The sequence below is a fragment of the Phallusia mammillata genome, chromosome 8 (assembly GCF_965637545.1).
Source record: "Phallusia mammillata chromosome 8, kaPhaMamm4.hap1.1, whole genome shotgun sequence".
NCBI lineage: Eukaryota > Metazoa > Chordata > Ascidiacea > Phlebobranchia > Ascidiidae > Phallusia > Phallusia mammillata.
The window spans coordinates 10,009,680-10,026,213 of record NC_137259.1 but is presented as its reverse complement, the minus strand read 5'-3'; the positions used below and the strand labels follow the sequence as shown (position 1 = coordinate 10,026,213).

The window sequence follows — 16,534 nt, the reverse complement described above, 5'->3', positions numbered from 1 at the left end:
CCGCAACAGAGCGGTACACAAAAGGAGGCAGCCACGAAAACAAAACGTGGTCCTCAAAGTTAACACTGCTTTGCCATGCTTTATTTGTAGTTTTTTGAAGACCGGTCCGCGATAAAATTTTAGTTTAAAAAACGGTCCACAGTGCAAAAAAGGTTTGCCGACCAGTCATCAAGTCAACAAGTCATCAACATAGCGATTGAGCCAAAGCGGCTGATTTTTTTGCTCAGATTATTAAAAAGCGTGAATATAGTGTACCTAAGCTGCTAAATTGTTTCGCAGAAAATTGTTTACAAGTTTACCGATTACTAGTACAGACGAATCCGGTTAATCGCATCATCGATTTGCCAAGGACATTTGATGTGATTAACCGGATTCGTCTGTACTAGTAATCGGTGATTTACCTGATAAGTTGCGCAAGGTCACGAATAGAAAGACATAAAATATGACAAACATTGCCACGTTACCAATTGCGTGAATCTAAACAACATAGTGTGATTACTTGCGATCTAACATTTTTTACAACTATTACCTGTTTGGCGGGTCATTAACAATATAACAGAAAACAACCATTTGTTAACCATTTGTTTTACACTTAACATTGTTTAAATCTCAATACAGTTTAATACTTCGAATTTGGTGCAGTTCGCACTTAATGTGCACGGCTTTGACATAACGACTCCTTGTTATCGCACAGCGGTAAACTGAACGCCGATTAAATCTCCTAATAACTTTTCAAAAATATTTTATGGTCGAGACGTGTCATTTTCAACGTTGAAATTAGATGCGTTATTTGGTGTAGAATGCAAACATGCATCTACGTCTTTTTCGTGTACATTACGTCCGGAGGAGTTCCGAAAATGTTTGCATGTAATTTATTCTAAAGCAACTACACTCAGTCGTACGAACGTTGCGCAGCTATTCTGGGATTAACGGTTTAGTGGAATAGTTATCTTAAAAACCTAATGCGTAGCTACCTATCAAAAACTTATCAATCAAAAGTGCATTTGAATTTGAAACTGTTGCTTCGGGGCAAGGAATTAAACGTGCACAATATTAAAAGGGATTGCTCAGTTAAGGTTGCGCACAGATCGCTTGATTTTCTATCTTATCGTTGGTTTTTATTCGAAAAACTCGGTCTGTTTGACTTTCACATAGAAATCATCAATCCGGTTAATCGCATATTTCGTTGAAAATCGATGCGAATATCCGGTTTATGCGATAAACCGGTATGCGATTGACCGGACGATTTTCTTAACGAACGATGGCCACGGTTTGGGATTTTTAATTGTGATGCAATTAAACGGATTATGCGACTAACCGGATTCGTCTGTGTTAAGAATGAACATCCTACAGAAGAGATATCCCTAAAGCATATATATACCAAAGAAAACTGATCACTGAAATGAAAATGTTTCTGTAGATCTGATGTGTAGGATGATCTTAGAGAATAAGAAGTGTGATTAAGATTTAAGTGAGAGTGTTGTGAAATTAGAAATATGGAGCTTTGTCCATAAAAACGAGTGTTTTACAGAAGTTGTATCAGTTCATTTTAAGCTAGTTATAAGCTATTTCTCATAAATGAAGCAGCAAGTATCTGTTTAGAAACTGAAAGTCTACACACAAAACTTAATGATTGAAGTAAAGGTGTTTAAACCAACAAGTGCTGAAGAAAATATGTAGTAATTAAGTTTGTCAGTTATTATTCCATTAAAACTTTATTGCTAAATTTTGAGTGTGGCTCATCTGAACACTGTTTAAGTATTTGTTGAAAATGTCAGCTGTGGCTATAACTTACTTAAATGAAATGTGATCATATTATTGACTGAATAGAAAGTGTGTTAGTCATTGGACATTGTTATGATCATTTTAACTGTTGTCTGAACCAACTACTCCGACAAACCCTTCGTAGTGAATACACCAACCTTTTATTTTGAATAAGCAGGTTTTGTAGTGGGGTAGCTTGATTAGACATCTCCTTTAAGTGCATCTCATAAAATTTATCCAAATCAGATCCTGATTGGTTTAATAAAGGTACGGCATGATTTTGCGTACCATATCTCAAGTACAGTCTGGTGGAAGGGTACATTTTGATTTTTGGCAATTGGTACGGTACACTCTTCTTAACGAGGTCTGTGGTATGGACAGTGCAATACATACCGCACTGCCTTCCTTGCTTTAAAATTAGCATTTCGTGTGCATTATTATGCTAAAATGTTAGAACACGAGAGTTTTATTCAATATAGCCAGTCAAATTTGCTTTTAATCCCACGGGTTTGCAGAAATCAGACAATTTATGTGTTTTTTCCTATAAACATTGTATGAGCTGTATTTTAGGTGGCCCTATAGAGTGCAACAGGTTTGTTGTTGATGCCTATAGTTTTTGTATCATAGTTTACTGCTGATTACTTTTTAAAATATTTGTAGATAAGCCAAAATTAGCAGTAACAATGTAGTAGGAATTAGTTAAAAGGCCACCCTTTGTCTTTTTTGCAACCTATTTTATGCCTATTACGGTCAATGGTACTTAATACCGCATGGTATACCTTCCAGTCAACTGACAATAACCATTTTATGCTGTGTCGGTGACACCCAGAACAAATATCAATCAGCTGGATTGTAGAAACTAAACAGTGTGCAATAGTTTCATCTTTTTAACTAAATGGATTTAGACAGAAAGTTTTAAAGCTTGGTTTGAATAGATAGAGTGCATTTCTTGCTTTCACATATTTGTCATTGAAAAAATGATCACTCCCTATTGATGCTGTCATGCATTGGTTTGTGTTTGCAGAAATATGAGTATTTCCATAATTAGTTAAATGTTATGTAAACATAAGGGAAAGGAATTACAAATCTCGGTCTATTGTGTAGACAAACAATGAAATGGGAAATTATGTGTATTGCTAATTTGTAGGATGTATGCATAGGCGCCGACTTTGAATTTTTACCCGGGTATGCCATTTATATGACGTCACAAAATGAATACAAAATTCATTTCCTGTCCCTACATATGATGAGACTACGTTAAAGCTTGCAGTATATAAGTTACATGCCATAGTTCCACTGTCAGGCCCCTTCCGAAATTACGGGGAGGCCGAACAATCAAGATAAAAAAGATTTAGGTCGGACAGCACCTTACGTCGCAAATTACTATAGTGTTTAACATTTATTTTCTCTGTCATAACTATTACAGAAATGCTTTGTTTTCACGCAACAAAGCCCACGCACTTCTGGCCTAGCCATTACAAAAACCATTTTATATGTTATAAAGTCGTATGTTTCGTTTACAACTTGTCGCCTATTTAACGCAGTGAATCATATGTGAAGCATTATTAACTTTAGTTTAGTGTATTTCAAACAATGTCCAAAACTGCCAGAAACTTTTGACAAGCTAACACGCTAATTAAGTACCAACCTTACGTTTGTGACGTAACAATAAGCGTTGTTGTTTTTTCGGTTTAAACTAGACAGTCGTTGTCCTTGCGTTAAATGCAGTTAGAACAAAGATTGTTTAGTTCACAAACGCTAAACTCCTTTATCATGTGGTTGTAAATGTTTAACCCGGGGCAGCGGTGTTTCCCCTACTTCCGTAAGCAAGCGCCAACACCTTCGTTTTATTTTTGTACCACCCTTTAATGTTTAAATTCCAATGCTTCTTGAAGACGTTACAATTGTCATGATTGTAATGAATGCGAATAATTCATGGGTTGTGAAACAATAACCGCGATTGAAATCCATTGTGTACAGTTCTTATTGGTTCATATCAGAATAAGTTCCACAAAGCATATAACGCATGACTAATGTTGGTCCGATTCTCGGGTATGCAGCATACCTGAGGTTTTGTCCGGGCATACCCGTGTTCGGCGCCTATGGATGTATGTATAATATAGACACTTTCAAACATGGCTAACTACTTACTTAAAAATCACATTGCTGTAATTGCCATTTGTAACCCTCCGGTTAATGCATTGGCAAGATCTGTTCGAGCAAAACTTTATGATTTGGTCAAGAAAGCCATTAGTGATTCAGATGTAGGTTGAATGTTTTTGGTTCTAAAAATGATATTTGGAGAGTTTTGAATAAAACAAAGCTTTTTGCATGACATATTGCAGGTTGAAGGCATTGTAGTATGTGGAAGCAATGGAATCTTCTCAGCTGGTGCAGATATATCAGAATTTTCCAACAATAAAGCTGGTCTATTTCCAACTATTTATGATGTACGTAATCTGAACTAAATAATGAGGCTGCCAGTAATCTGAACAGTTATAAAATACAGACTTTTTGTATTGTATTCCTAATATCCCAAGTTTTTTTTATATGTGATGGACCAGTTAATGCACTAATCTGGACATGTATAAACAATTTATGTTATTTCCAGTGTTGATTTCAGCCACAATAAAGCTGCCATGACATTTTTTGTGCAACAACAGTGCTGCTTTCTCTTTTTTAAACCTATGATAGAATACTTTTCGACATCAGGTCAATGCTAACGGCACTTCACAGAAAGTGGTGTCAGCTGCTGAATAAACTTTTCTTTGTCAAAACGAGTAAAATATTTGAATAGGTAGACTTTCTATATTTTTAACAAAGGTTTACACTTACAATAATATAATGCCATTAGTTGGTAAATGTGTTAAGCTGGTTTATTAGCCTTGTTTATTAAGAAAAAGTATGTCAATGTATTTGACTGATATTCCAACAGATTGTAATGCAGCTTGAATCTTCAAATAAAGTAACACTGGCTGTCATTGATGGTATTGCCTTTGGAGGCGGTCTGAAACTAGCTCTTGGATGTCACTACAGGTTTTTGAAACCTTTTGTATGTCCCATTATTGTGTTACTGACGTTTGTTTCCACATATCAACATAATCTAAGCAATAAATTACATATATTTGCTGTGAATTTAATGCTGAGGAATTCAAACCAAATGCTGTGAATTCCTAAGCAATATATTCAGTTTGTTTAAGACAAGTAAATGTTTTTTTAGACTATCATCAACAAATGCAAGATTTTCCTTTCCTGAGGTAAAACTTGGTATTTTACCTGGTGCAGGAGGAACACAACGTTTTCCAAGAGTTGTACATCTAATTGAAGCAGCTAAGTGGATAACTTCAGGCAAATACATGTTTTATAAAGAAAACCAAGTAGAAACAAAACCTCTGTGCAGATTTGGTTGTTTAAAACAGGATTATAGACCCTAAAGTTTGTCTACCTCCTTTTGTCACAAAATGTGTTGATGTAGAAGTGCCATTGATTTCCTTTCACTTTAAAGCTCCAGCAATTCTTGAATTGAATGAAATTTAGATAGATTGTACAATTTGCAATTTTGTTGGTGTCGATTGTACAATTTGCAATTTGTAGGTGTTGATTCTTGTGTTTTATGGTATAACCCCAAAATTTACCACACAAGCCCCTAAAAAATGGGTAATTTTTTAAACAATGTCTTGTAGAATTTGTAATTTATAGGAGTTGATTGTTGTGTTTCAGCGGTAGCTCAAACATTTACCTCACAAGCCCCCTAAAATGGGTGAATTCAAACTTTTTTATGGTTTTCACTTAAAATGCAACAACTTTGCATGTGGTGCCTACGCATAAGTTTGAAAACAGTGCCTAATATGGAACCCATTATAAAACATGTATGGGGAATATGTAGACATTTGAAAGTAGGTCATAGTGTATGTGCAATGACAAAATGTACGAGGCCACCCTTCTAGTTAAAATCATGTGGCAATTGCCAAGACTACCCAGACTATTAGTTCTTAAATGCCCAACAATAACCTTACTTTGTAACTAGGAATGGTATCATATATGTCCACACATATTCCACCTTGCAAAAAAGGCTTTTCAGACCTCAATACTATTGACAAACTAGTTTTTTTTGTCCTTGGGGAAAGAACCGCTGCCATAAGGGATGGGGTGGTTTGTTAACCCTACAAAAGTGGTAACCAAGTTTGTTTCATCACAGGTCAAGAACATTCTGCTTATCAGGCACATGAAATTGGTCTAATTGATTATTTCCTAACTAATAATTTGTTGGATAAATCTATGAATTTCATCAAGGAAATAATTAACCAAAGTCAAAACCTTGATAATCGACGTATATCCAAACTGGCAGTCAAATGTGGGGACAATGTAAGTATTTTGAACATTTGGTCAATCTTGTGTTAAATTATTTCGATTCATATTTAATAGTACCTTTTCCTAAAGGGGCATATATTGTTTTTGTTTGTAAAGGGACATATATTGTTTTTTACCCCTTTCTCTCTTTTTAATGCCTAGTTTGTTCCAACCATTTGTATAAGAAAGAGTGTTTTAAACTTCATTTAAATTTACAAATATGTTTGTTAGTTATCTAAAGTTGCAAAGTTTGATCTCAGATGACCCAGTGTCCATCCACAGACCCTCCAAAATTTTTTTTTCTAACGACTATAATTTTTTGATTGCAAAAACAATCATGATAGTAAATCAAATGATGTAGGCAGTAAATAGGACATAGAATACACATATAAAATAAAAATATGCAGTAAACATTACACAAACTTTGGGTTCTACATGTCATTTGTTAACTTGAAAGAAATTATGAATTACTTGAAGTGGATAAAATTATTTTTTGTGTTTTTGCTGGATTTGTCAAGAACAGATAGTTTGCAAGCTTTTTATCTGTTTTGGCCAAGCAATCAGGAAGTAGGTCGAAACAGTGTGCACTATCTGCAGCTTATCATTTATTGGCTTGATGCTATACAGTCTGGAAGTATTTTTGATTATTATGGGTCCCCTTCTACGAAGGGGACACAATTGTTTTTGTCTGTATTTTTTTTCTTTTTTCTGTCTAACACTGGTTTGTTAAATGCGTTTGGTCAAAAAAGAGTGCTTTAAATTTATTCAAATTTGCACGGATCTTTGCTATTGTTCCAAACTTGATCCTCCTAAAGTTTGACCCCAAACGACCCAGTGGTTCACCCACAGGCCCCCAAAATGAAAAAAATTAAAAACGGCTGTACTGACTAAAGTACATAATCTGAGGGTTTCATGCTTTGTTGGTTGGTGCAATGTAAGCTATTCTAAAGAAATTTGTAACTTTTTATTGGATTCACCCATTTTTACCCCTTAAACCCCCAAATAATAAGGTTTAGGCCAGAGATACAAGCCCTAATATGCTGAAATGTTAAACAATTGTTTGCATTAGGTTATTCGATTGATATTTAAAAATTTGCCTTAATCGACCAAATTGTTATGGCCAAAATTACAGCTATGCTATGTTGTATTATTAAGATATCACACATATTTTCAGTTTTGGAAAATTGTGTTTTAAAACTGACCTTGAACGACAATATCAAGGTCAAAGCATGAGATTAAATTGAAAGTTTTTTTCCTGTTCTTATTTACTGTTTTTTGTAATTATATGACAATAATGATGCAAAAAGAAATCGGACAAAACTTAAAGTTGGGTTAATGCCTTTTGAAAGTTTTTCCTTGAGAATCTAAAAATAACCGGAACATTTGTTTGCCATAAATCTGCACAAACGCGTGTGTGGGGACCCATTCGCTTTTGCTTGCAACAACAATCATATGTGTAGATCAAATTATGTGTATAGTAAATTGGTAAATATCGCATAGAATATATAAAATGGAAGTATATCAGAAAGCAACCTTTCTAGTTAATGTTTAACTATGGTATCATTAATGTTTAACCATGACAATAACAACAGTTCTCGGGAGGATATACTGAAGTAGATGGTGTAAACCAGGGGTGCACAACCTTTACGGTACCACGGCCGCATGGCAGATCCTTATTTCGCCAACGGCCGTCAATTACCTGCTTATTTTTGTTTCAAAATTTCTGATGTAAAGAAATAGTTTTATTTCATATATATATACCTTCTAATGGACCTTAACAGGACGAGATAAATTTTTAATTTGATGCACAGATTATGGCAGTTTTAACTTAGTCTTAACTGTTTGTGATGTTTTAATCTGTAATGTGACGCTTGTGGTGCATGACGCATATGTCTACTAGGTTGGTAATACTCTTTCCAGTCCCACCAAATCTGTTTAAAGCATTTTGAAAATCAAAATATTTAGCAGAAGACTTTTATTTATGTCACAGCCGCCAATACATATATTTCGATAAACATGTTCACGGCCACACAAATTCGCCTCTGCGGCCGTACGGCCGCAGGTTGTGCACCCCTGGTGTAAACAAACATAAAAATGCCCAAATAAGTGTAATCCATTCAGTGTTACTGACAAAAAGGATGTTTGTCATTTTACTGTTGTTAATGCTTGTTGTGAGTCCCCTTCCCTGAAGGGGATGCATATTGATTTTACTCTTTTTTATTTTATTTTTTTTATTTTTTTTCCCTGGAAGTTTGTCCATACATTTTTACAAAGAAATGATTGATGGATTTGGATAAAACTTTCAGAGATGGTAGATGTGGTAATGTTGATGTGCCATTTGTTTTGTTTGACCCGATAACACCAATATAATTATGTGTTAATTGTTGTATTTCACCGAGTAGCCCCAATGTTTACTCCACTTGCCCCCTAAAATGGGTGAATTTTTCAACAGTGACCGAATTGGATGAAATTTGGACAGTTTAATTATTTTAAAATGTATTATTTATAACTTTGCATGTGTGGGGGACCCATGAGTTTATGCTTGCAGAAATAACAAGGGTTATAAAACACAGGGGTTGATGTGGGACCGATTGTAAACTAATTGTAAACTATATATTTATGTTAAGAAATAGGTCACAGTCTATGTGCAACAGGAATGTGCTGAGCCACTCTTCTTGTTCTTGTGTGCTCACAACTATGAAATGTATTTTTTTTAAATAAATTAGTTTAATTATCTTGTCCAGTAACTGCCAGTATTCTCCTCACATTTTTCCATATAGTATGTTGAATTGAATTGATTTGATTAAGTTAGTACAGTCAAACTTCGATACTATGCCACCCTTTGGGACCGAGAGAAAGTGGCATAGCAGCGAGGGTGGCATAATATTGAGGGTTGTTTTCAAACATAGCCTTGTGACGTGACTTGTACTGTAATGCCACGTTGTGTTGTACGATTGTAATTTATTACAGTATACAGTATAATTATGGGTCCCCTTCCCTGAAGGGGACACTTATTGATTTTACTCGAATTGTTTGTTTGTTTTTCTTGTTTTTTCTTCCTTTTTTTTCTTCCCAAAGTTTATCCGACTCGTTTTTCCATCAAATGTTTGATGGATTTGGCTGAAATTTACACAGATGGTAGATACAGTTATGTAGATGTGCATCCCACTTTGTTTTTGTTGATAACCCCAGTATTTACCCCGATAGCCCCCTAAAATGGGTATTTGTCCCCCGAAATTTGTCCGACTCATTTTTCCATCAAATGTTTGATGGATTTGGCTGAAATTTACACAGATGGTATATATAGTCATGTAGATGTGCATCCCACTTTGTTTTTGTTGATAACCCCAGTATTTACCCCGCTAGCCCCCTAAAATGGGTGTTTTTACCCAAAGTTTGTCCGACTTGTTTTTCCATCAGATGTTTGATGGATTTGGCTGAAATTTACACAGATGGTAGATATATTCATGTAGATGTGCATCCCACTTTGTTTTTGTTGATAACCCCAGTATTTACCCCGCTAGCCCCCTAAAATGGCTGAGTTTTTAAACAGTGTCAGAATTGGCTGAAATTTGGATTTCTTGTATAGTATGCCATTTATAGGTGTTGATTGTTGTGTTCAACCCTGTAGTCCTAACATTTACCCCACAAGCCCCTAAAGTGTAAAACGTATTTGTATGTTACTGGGCACCACAAACGAAAGATTTCTTTGGAGCAATAGTGTTACAAGGGCAACCAGTCAGGTGTTACTCATGTTTGTGGGTTGCTTGGTGGTCGTTTTTGCGCCATGGCAGTTAGGGGCTTGTTAACAGCCCTATGACGTCAGAAACATTAACGGTTGTTGCTCAAAACACCTCTAGTGGTCGAAAATTTAAACATTGGCGGATTGGGCTGAAATTTTGCAGTATTATTGATTGAGTCATTGTGGTTTTTATATATTTTTTAGTTTGTGTGTCAAACCCAATTAGTTGCCCTACTAGCCCCGTAAAATGGGTCAGTTTTTTAAAGCGTTAAATAGGACATACTTCAAACAATATCTGGGGTGAATCTAATTTTATAGTTTCTATTCTACATAGTATTATTATTTAAACCCAGTGCCGATCACTGTGTTTTACCTTACAACACCCGACTTTCTCATGGTTATCTCTTGAATTGCATTATTTTCAACTTTGCATGTGTGGGGACCCATGAGTTTTTGCCTGCAGAAACGACTAAAGTTATAAAAGACGATGGCTAATATGGGACCCAATACAAAATAAGCATAGGAAATATATTTATGTTTTAAAATAGGTTATAGTGTATATGCAAGGGCAATATGTGCTAAGCCACCCTTCTAGTTTATTACAAAAATACGGATAGATCGTGCCTAGAACAAACAAGATCTGTTAGTTTTGCCGTGACACAAGCACAGAACGGCGTTTACATAAATCGCTGCAAAGCAGTGAAACCTCTTAACATGACCACTTTGGTTTATTCAACGATTTGTTTTTCGTGTTTTCTCTGTTTTATCATGAGCTTAAACCGAAAGTTGTCAGAAGGCCCAATTTTTCAATCCATAACCAGACCGTTAATACAGTAATACTGTACTCTCATGTGTCATAGTATCAAGGGTAAGGGGTGGCATAGTAAATATATTTTCTATTGAATTTAGTTGGTGACGATCAAAAATGGTATAGTAGCGAGGGTGGCATAATAGCAAGGTGTCATAGTATCGAAGTTTGACTGTAATGTGTATTAAACATCAGTATTCAATAAATGCTAAAAATCTTTTGAAAGAAACATTATTCTGATTTTTTTTACTATGGGACATTTTTTCAACTCAGCATCATCCCTTTCCTACATTCCTAAATCTCTTTTGTTGTGAATTCATTTTTTTCTCTGTTGTATCGGTCTATGTGCTTTTAGCATAAAATCTTAAATAGATGAAAGTTATACAACTGGTAGATATAGTCATGTATATGTGCCATTTGTTTCAAGCCCCAGCATTCTGGTTAAACCCCAAAATATGAAATGTTTTTCAAATGTTTTGTATGCTGCTGGACCCAAACAAAAAGTTTCTGTGGGGTAATATTTATGTAAAGGCAACCTATTGTGTGTTTGGGATCTATTTGCATGAATACTGTTTCTGAGCCACACATTTACTCCTTATTATTGATAACTAGAAACACATGCAATATGTTTGTGAATGGTTGTATTGGCCTATCCTTTCGAATTTACAAATGCTATTGTTGTGACATGTTTTATTTATTTATTTGTATGCCATTGTTTTCCAACATGGTGATATAGCACGGCATGCTTTTCACCATACTACTGTCATGCATATACAATTTACATTTCTAATATGCAACATTTTTGTTGTCATGTCATCAATGTAATGAAATCCCTTTACTTGTGTTGAGTTTGAGCCCTCTGGTCTGGTGTGCAAATCAAGAAAGTCACTCTTCCAGACTCTAAACAACAAAAATATTTATTTTAGATTGAAAGTGAAATTGTTTCACAATCCAAAGTGCTTGGTAAAAAATTTCGAGGAGCTGTAGCACCACTGGTGTGTTGGCATGCTGTTTTGTGTGGAAGTTATGCAACATATGATCAAGGAGTTTTGTTCGAAAAAAAAGGAACTAATATGCTGATAAATTCTGGTATGTCAATTGCCAAAACCAGGTGTTTCAAAAGACCAATTTACTATGCTTTTGTGTAATTAACTGGATTATGTGATAATCGGATACTTTGTAAAAAGTGCTGTATATGAGTACTATATAAGCAGTACTGCTATTAATGTTACAATAAACTCTTCAAAAATTACCAATTTTCCAGACTGTTTGTGTTACAACAGCAACTCAGATACTTTTTTTACTTAAAATTAAACAGATAAATGATCATTGTCTGTTGTAAAATTTGAGCCAAGGTGGCCCAGTGATTACAAGTACAGTCTTCAGATAGTACCGCAGAAACCCCAAGGGAGTGATTCTCTGATTTAGAACTATAGCGGTTTGGTGCATAGTGGTAGGTCCTGATTCATGCATAAATAGCCATATTACTGTGCAGTCTTTTCATTGCACAGAAAAAAAACAGTTTTTGCTTGGCAATGTCATTAAGTTGCCATGGCATGCACATCTTTTTTGGTATTTTAATCACGGTTTCAGCAGCCATTATTGCGTTGACTTGTTATGGGTCTCCTTCCCTGAAGGGGACACATATTGATTTTACTCAAAAATTTTTTTGTTTTTTCTTTTTTATTCTTTTTCTTTTTCTTCCCAAAGTTTGTCCGACTCGTTTTTCCATCAAATGTTTGATGGATTTGGCTGAAATTTACACAGATGGTAGATATAGTTATGTAGATGTACATCCCACTTTGTTTTTGTTGATAACCCCAGTATTTACCCCGCTAGCCTCCTAAAATGGGTTATTTTCTTCCCAAAGTTTGTCCGACTCGTTTTTCCATCAAATGTTTGATGGATTTGGCTGAAATTTACACAGATGGTAGATATAGTTAATGTAGATGTGCATACCACTTTGTTTTGTTGATAACCCCAGTATTTACCCCGCTAGCCCCCTAAAATGGGTGAGTTTGTAAACAGTGTCAGAATAGGCTGAAATTTGGATTTCTTGTATAGTATGTCATTTATAGGTGTCGATTGTTGTGTTCAACCCTGTAGCCCTAACATTTACCCCACAAACCCCTAAAGTGTAAAACATATTTGTATGTTACTGGGCACCACAAACGAAAGATTTCTGTGGTGCAATAGAGTGACAAGGGCAACCAGTCAGGTGTTACTCATGTTTGTGGGTTGCTTGGTGGACATTTTTGCGCCATGGCAGTTAGGGGCTTGTTAACAGCCCTATGACGTCAGGAACATTAACGGTTGTTGCTCAAAACACCTCTAATGGTCGAAATTTTAAACATTGGCAGATTGGGCTGAAATTTTGCAGTACTATTGATTGAGTCATTGAGGTTTCATATTTTTTTAATTTATGTGTCGGACCCCATTTGTTACCCCACTAGCCCCCTAAAATGGGTGAGTTTATTAAACAGTGTCGGGATTGGCTAAAATTTAGGTAGCATGTGGACTATGCTATTTGTAGGTTTCAATTGATGTGTTTTACCTTGTAGCCCCAACATTTACTCAACTAGCCCCCTAATATAAATGAACTTTAAAAAAACGTCCTAATTATATGAAATGTGCAAAGTTTCTTGAACATACTAAGTCCTCAAATGTTATGTTTTGCCCTGTAGCACCACAACTTAACCAACTAATCCTTAAAGTGGGTGACCCTTTTAACAATGTTCGAATTAAATGAAAATTGGACAGCTTAAATTTGCTATTCATAGGTGTCCATTTTTTTTACCCGATTGTGCCACTATTTACTCCTTCTTTTCTTTGAAAAAGAATGTTAAATAGGACATACTTCACACAATATCTGGGGGAATCTAAATTTATATAGTTTGTACTCTACATAGTATTATTATTTAAGACCAGTGCCGATCACTGTGTTTTACCTTAAAACACCAGACTTTCTCATGGTTATCTCTTGAAATGCATTATTTTCAACTTTGCATTGTGTGGGGACCCATGAGTTTCTGCCTGCAGAAATGACTAAGGTAATAAAAGACGATGGCTAATATGGGACCCAATACAAAATAAGCATAGGAAATACATTAATGTTTTAAAATAGGTTATAGTGTAAATGCAACAACAAAATGTGCTAAGCCACTCTTCTAGTTACATACAAGTTAGACAAAGCCTGAATAAATGATTATTTAACAGTTGCTAATGCAGTCCAATTTATAGGTAGCACAAAAAGCATGGTTAAGTGCAATTGGTTGGTCATACCTTTTCACAGCGTAGCTTCCTAATTTTTACATGAAATAAAATACTCCATGGTGAAGTGTTAAATGTTATCTATCAGCATCAATTTTGTTTAGATCAATCAAAAGCCCTTATCCATGCATTTTTCTCTGAGCGAATGTCAAACAAGTGGAAGCTTCGGGGAGAATTTGATTTTCGCTCTCAGACGCCATTACCTATTAAATCTGTTGGTGTGGTTGGTTTGGGAACAATGGGAAGAGGAATAGTCATAACCTTTTTAATAAACGGTAAACAGACATATTCAAACTTTTATGTATCAGTAACTAACTGAAACTAAGTAACATTTTTTCTTGTTGCCTAAATGTTGCTTTTACTGTTTTGCTAAAACTATATGGCACTTCAATATGGACCAACTAACTTTAGTTATACATAGGACATTTGTTTTTACCTGTATTTTTTCTGTCTAATGCTGGTTTGTTCCATGTGTTTGGTAAAAAAGTGTGGTCATTATTGGTCCCTTTCCCTGAAGGGGACAGATATTGTTTTTGTCCGTATTTTTTCCCCGTCTAATGCTGGTTTGTTATCTGAGTTTGGTCAAGTAAGAGTGCTTCAAATTTACACAGATGTTAGCTATTGATCCAAATTTGATCGACCTAAAGTTTGCCCCCTAATGACCCAGCGGTTCACCCATAGGCCCTTAAATTGTAAAATTTTTGAAACGGCTGTACTGACCAAAGCACATGATCCAGGACAGTTTTTCTCAACCTTTTTTGGTCTGCGACCCCTTTTAGTAATTTAATGCAGACCGGGACACCTTTCTGGAACTATACATATCGCACTACAGTACAACTCGAAAACATTTATTGTAAAAGACTGAAAATAATTAATGAGAGGGTTGACATTGTAACTGAATGGCCAACTTTGCAATCCGTGGTTCTGTGATTGACAGTTCCAGTCTCATATCATCTACAACCATCATTCGATTTCATGCCTTCGTCTTGATATGTACAAGTGCCAAGAAGCCTCTCTCACAGAGATACACATGGCAAACCGTAGCAATATTTAAAAAGCTTGTTCAGATAGTCGGGGGTACGACTTATGCATGCCACTATGAAATGACTTAATTTTGGCCTTCATCTCAAAAACGTGGCTTAGAACATTTCCCTTTGACAGCCAACACACAGACGTGTAAAATAGCAATACCTCACATGTCGAATTTATGTCTTGAGTTGTTTAAATAGGAGCGTGTTAAGACTTCCTGATTTAATCCAATTGACAATTTGTATCACTGACTTTAGTATGTTGTGGAGAGAGACAGGTAAGGTTTTGCTGGCAAGTGCATATCTATGAATGATGCATTGTGTTCCTTTTGCCATCAGAGAAAGTTCCTTAACTTTTGTTTGAAATCCAGAGTGTAAACCTAACATCGCTGGAGCTTGCAGTGCAAACCCCGCAAAACTATTTTCCACTGCAGCTTTGTTGCACCAAAAAACATATTTACTTTTTCCAACACATCCACGCTTAAAACTAGCAACTGGGCATATGAAGTCCTGTTGGCCGATTCATCCATTTGGAAGGAAAACATTGGGGATTCTTGTATTATGTTTACAACTAGCTCCTTAACATCTGTCACCATGTCTGCACCTCCAAAAGGTACCATTGGAAAGGGATGTTTGTCTTATTTTTGCTTCACTCGCAACTTCAAGAATGAGTTTTACCGTTTTTACCAAGCAGGGTTTAATAAGAGGTTTCTCCAAATACATGTGTTTTTCTGCTTCGCTATTTTTAGTTCCACTTCATAAGATGCCTGTACAAAGTTGTCTTGATGCCTTGTCTTGATAATACTTTCTGGTTAAATGGACAGATGTTTTACGTGGCAGTCTTTTTGATGATTAGACATCAGCGCAGTAATGCTATGTGGTTTTATTAAGTTATTAAGTTGGTTTTATTATAAAGTTGTTGAATAACCTAAAGGTAAAACTAGACGTTTTTCAAAGACACAATAAAAAGTCATTAAACGGTCATTGACAAGTTGGCCGGCTTATGTCGACTGAAGGTTAACTTGTAGGTACTGCAGAACACACATATACTCCAGAAAGAATACGTTAAATATAAACTGGAAGATACATTATTGTTAATCAAGGACTAGGTGCTATTGAAAACCATGTCAAAAGATCATTAAACAGTCGTTCAGCGACAATGCCGCAACAGGCTACTGAAGAAAAATTTGTTGTCAAATTTGTTTAATTTTGTGATCAAAAATTTGTTTTAAAACTGGCCTTCGTACAGCTAAATCTAGATATTTAATTCTCAGAATGTAGAGTATTTTTTAAGTTTATTTTTACTACTTTCGTAAATGACAATATAATGTGAACATGATGTGAACAAATCCTTTTGAAGTTTGAGTTAATGCTGTCTACTAATTTGTCCAAAAAAATCTAAAAATAAAACCAAAAATCGAATTCGAAAACCTTTTTACCATCAGAGGTTACTACAGGTCAATGGTTCTTGTTTTACGAAATAAGGTTAAATGAAAAACAATTTCTTATGTATACCTTTGTCATAAATTTCTTTTAATTTGTAGTGTCTGTAATCTGACTGTTAAGGCTCTC

At 35.4% G+C, this 16,534-nt stretch overlaps 1 protein-coding gene across 2 annotated transcripts in view; it reads left to right on the top strand.

Moving 5' to 3' along the window:
- Positions 1-599: 599 nt before the first annotated feature.
- The window catches only part of LOC145204123 (peroxisomal bifunctional enzyme-like), a 35,373-nt gene continuing 19,438 nt past the window's right edge, over positions 600-16,534 (top strand). Inside the window, exons 1-7 of one of the 2 annotated variants that reach the window (XM_080076559.1) lie at positions 600-4,028; positions 4,110-4,214; positions 4,700-4,800; positions 4,985-5,112; positions 5,963-6,129; positions 11,591-11,753; positions 14,039-14,209. In XM_080076559.1, coding sequence (XP_079932685.1) covers positions 3,900-4,028; positions 4,110-4,214; positions 4,700-4,800; positions 4,985-5,112; positions 5,963-6,129; positions 11,591-11,753; positions 14,039-14,209 — 964 coding nt within the window. In that variant the 5' untranslated portion in view covers positions 600-3,899. The remainder of the gene's footprint in view (positions 4,029-4,109; positions 4,215-4,699; positions 4,801-4,984; positions 5,113-5,962; positions 6,130-11,590; positions 11,754-14,038; positions 14,210-16,534) is intronic. The other variant, XM_080076558.1, reaches the window with a different exon arrangement.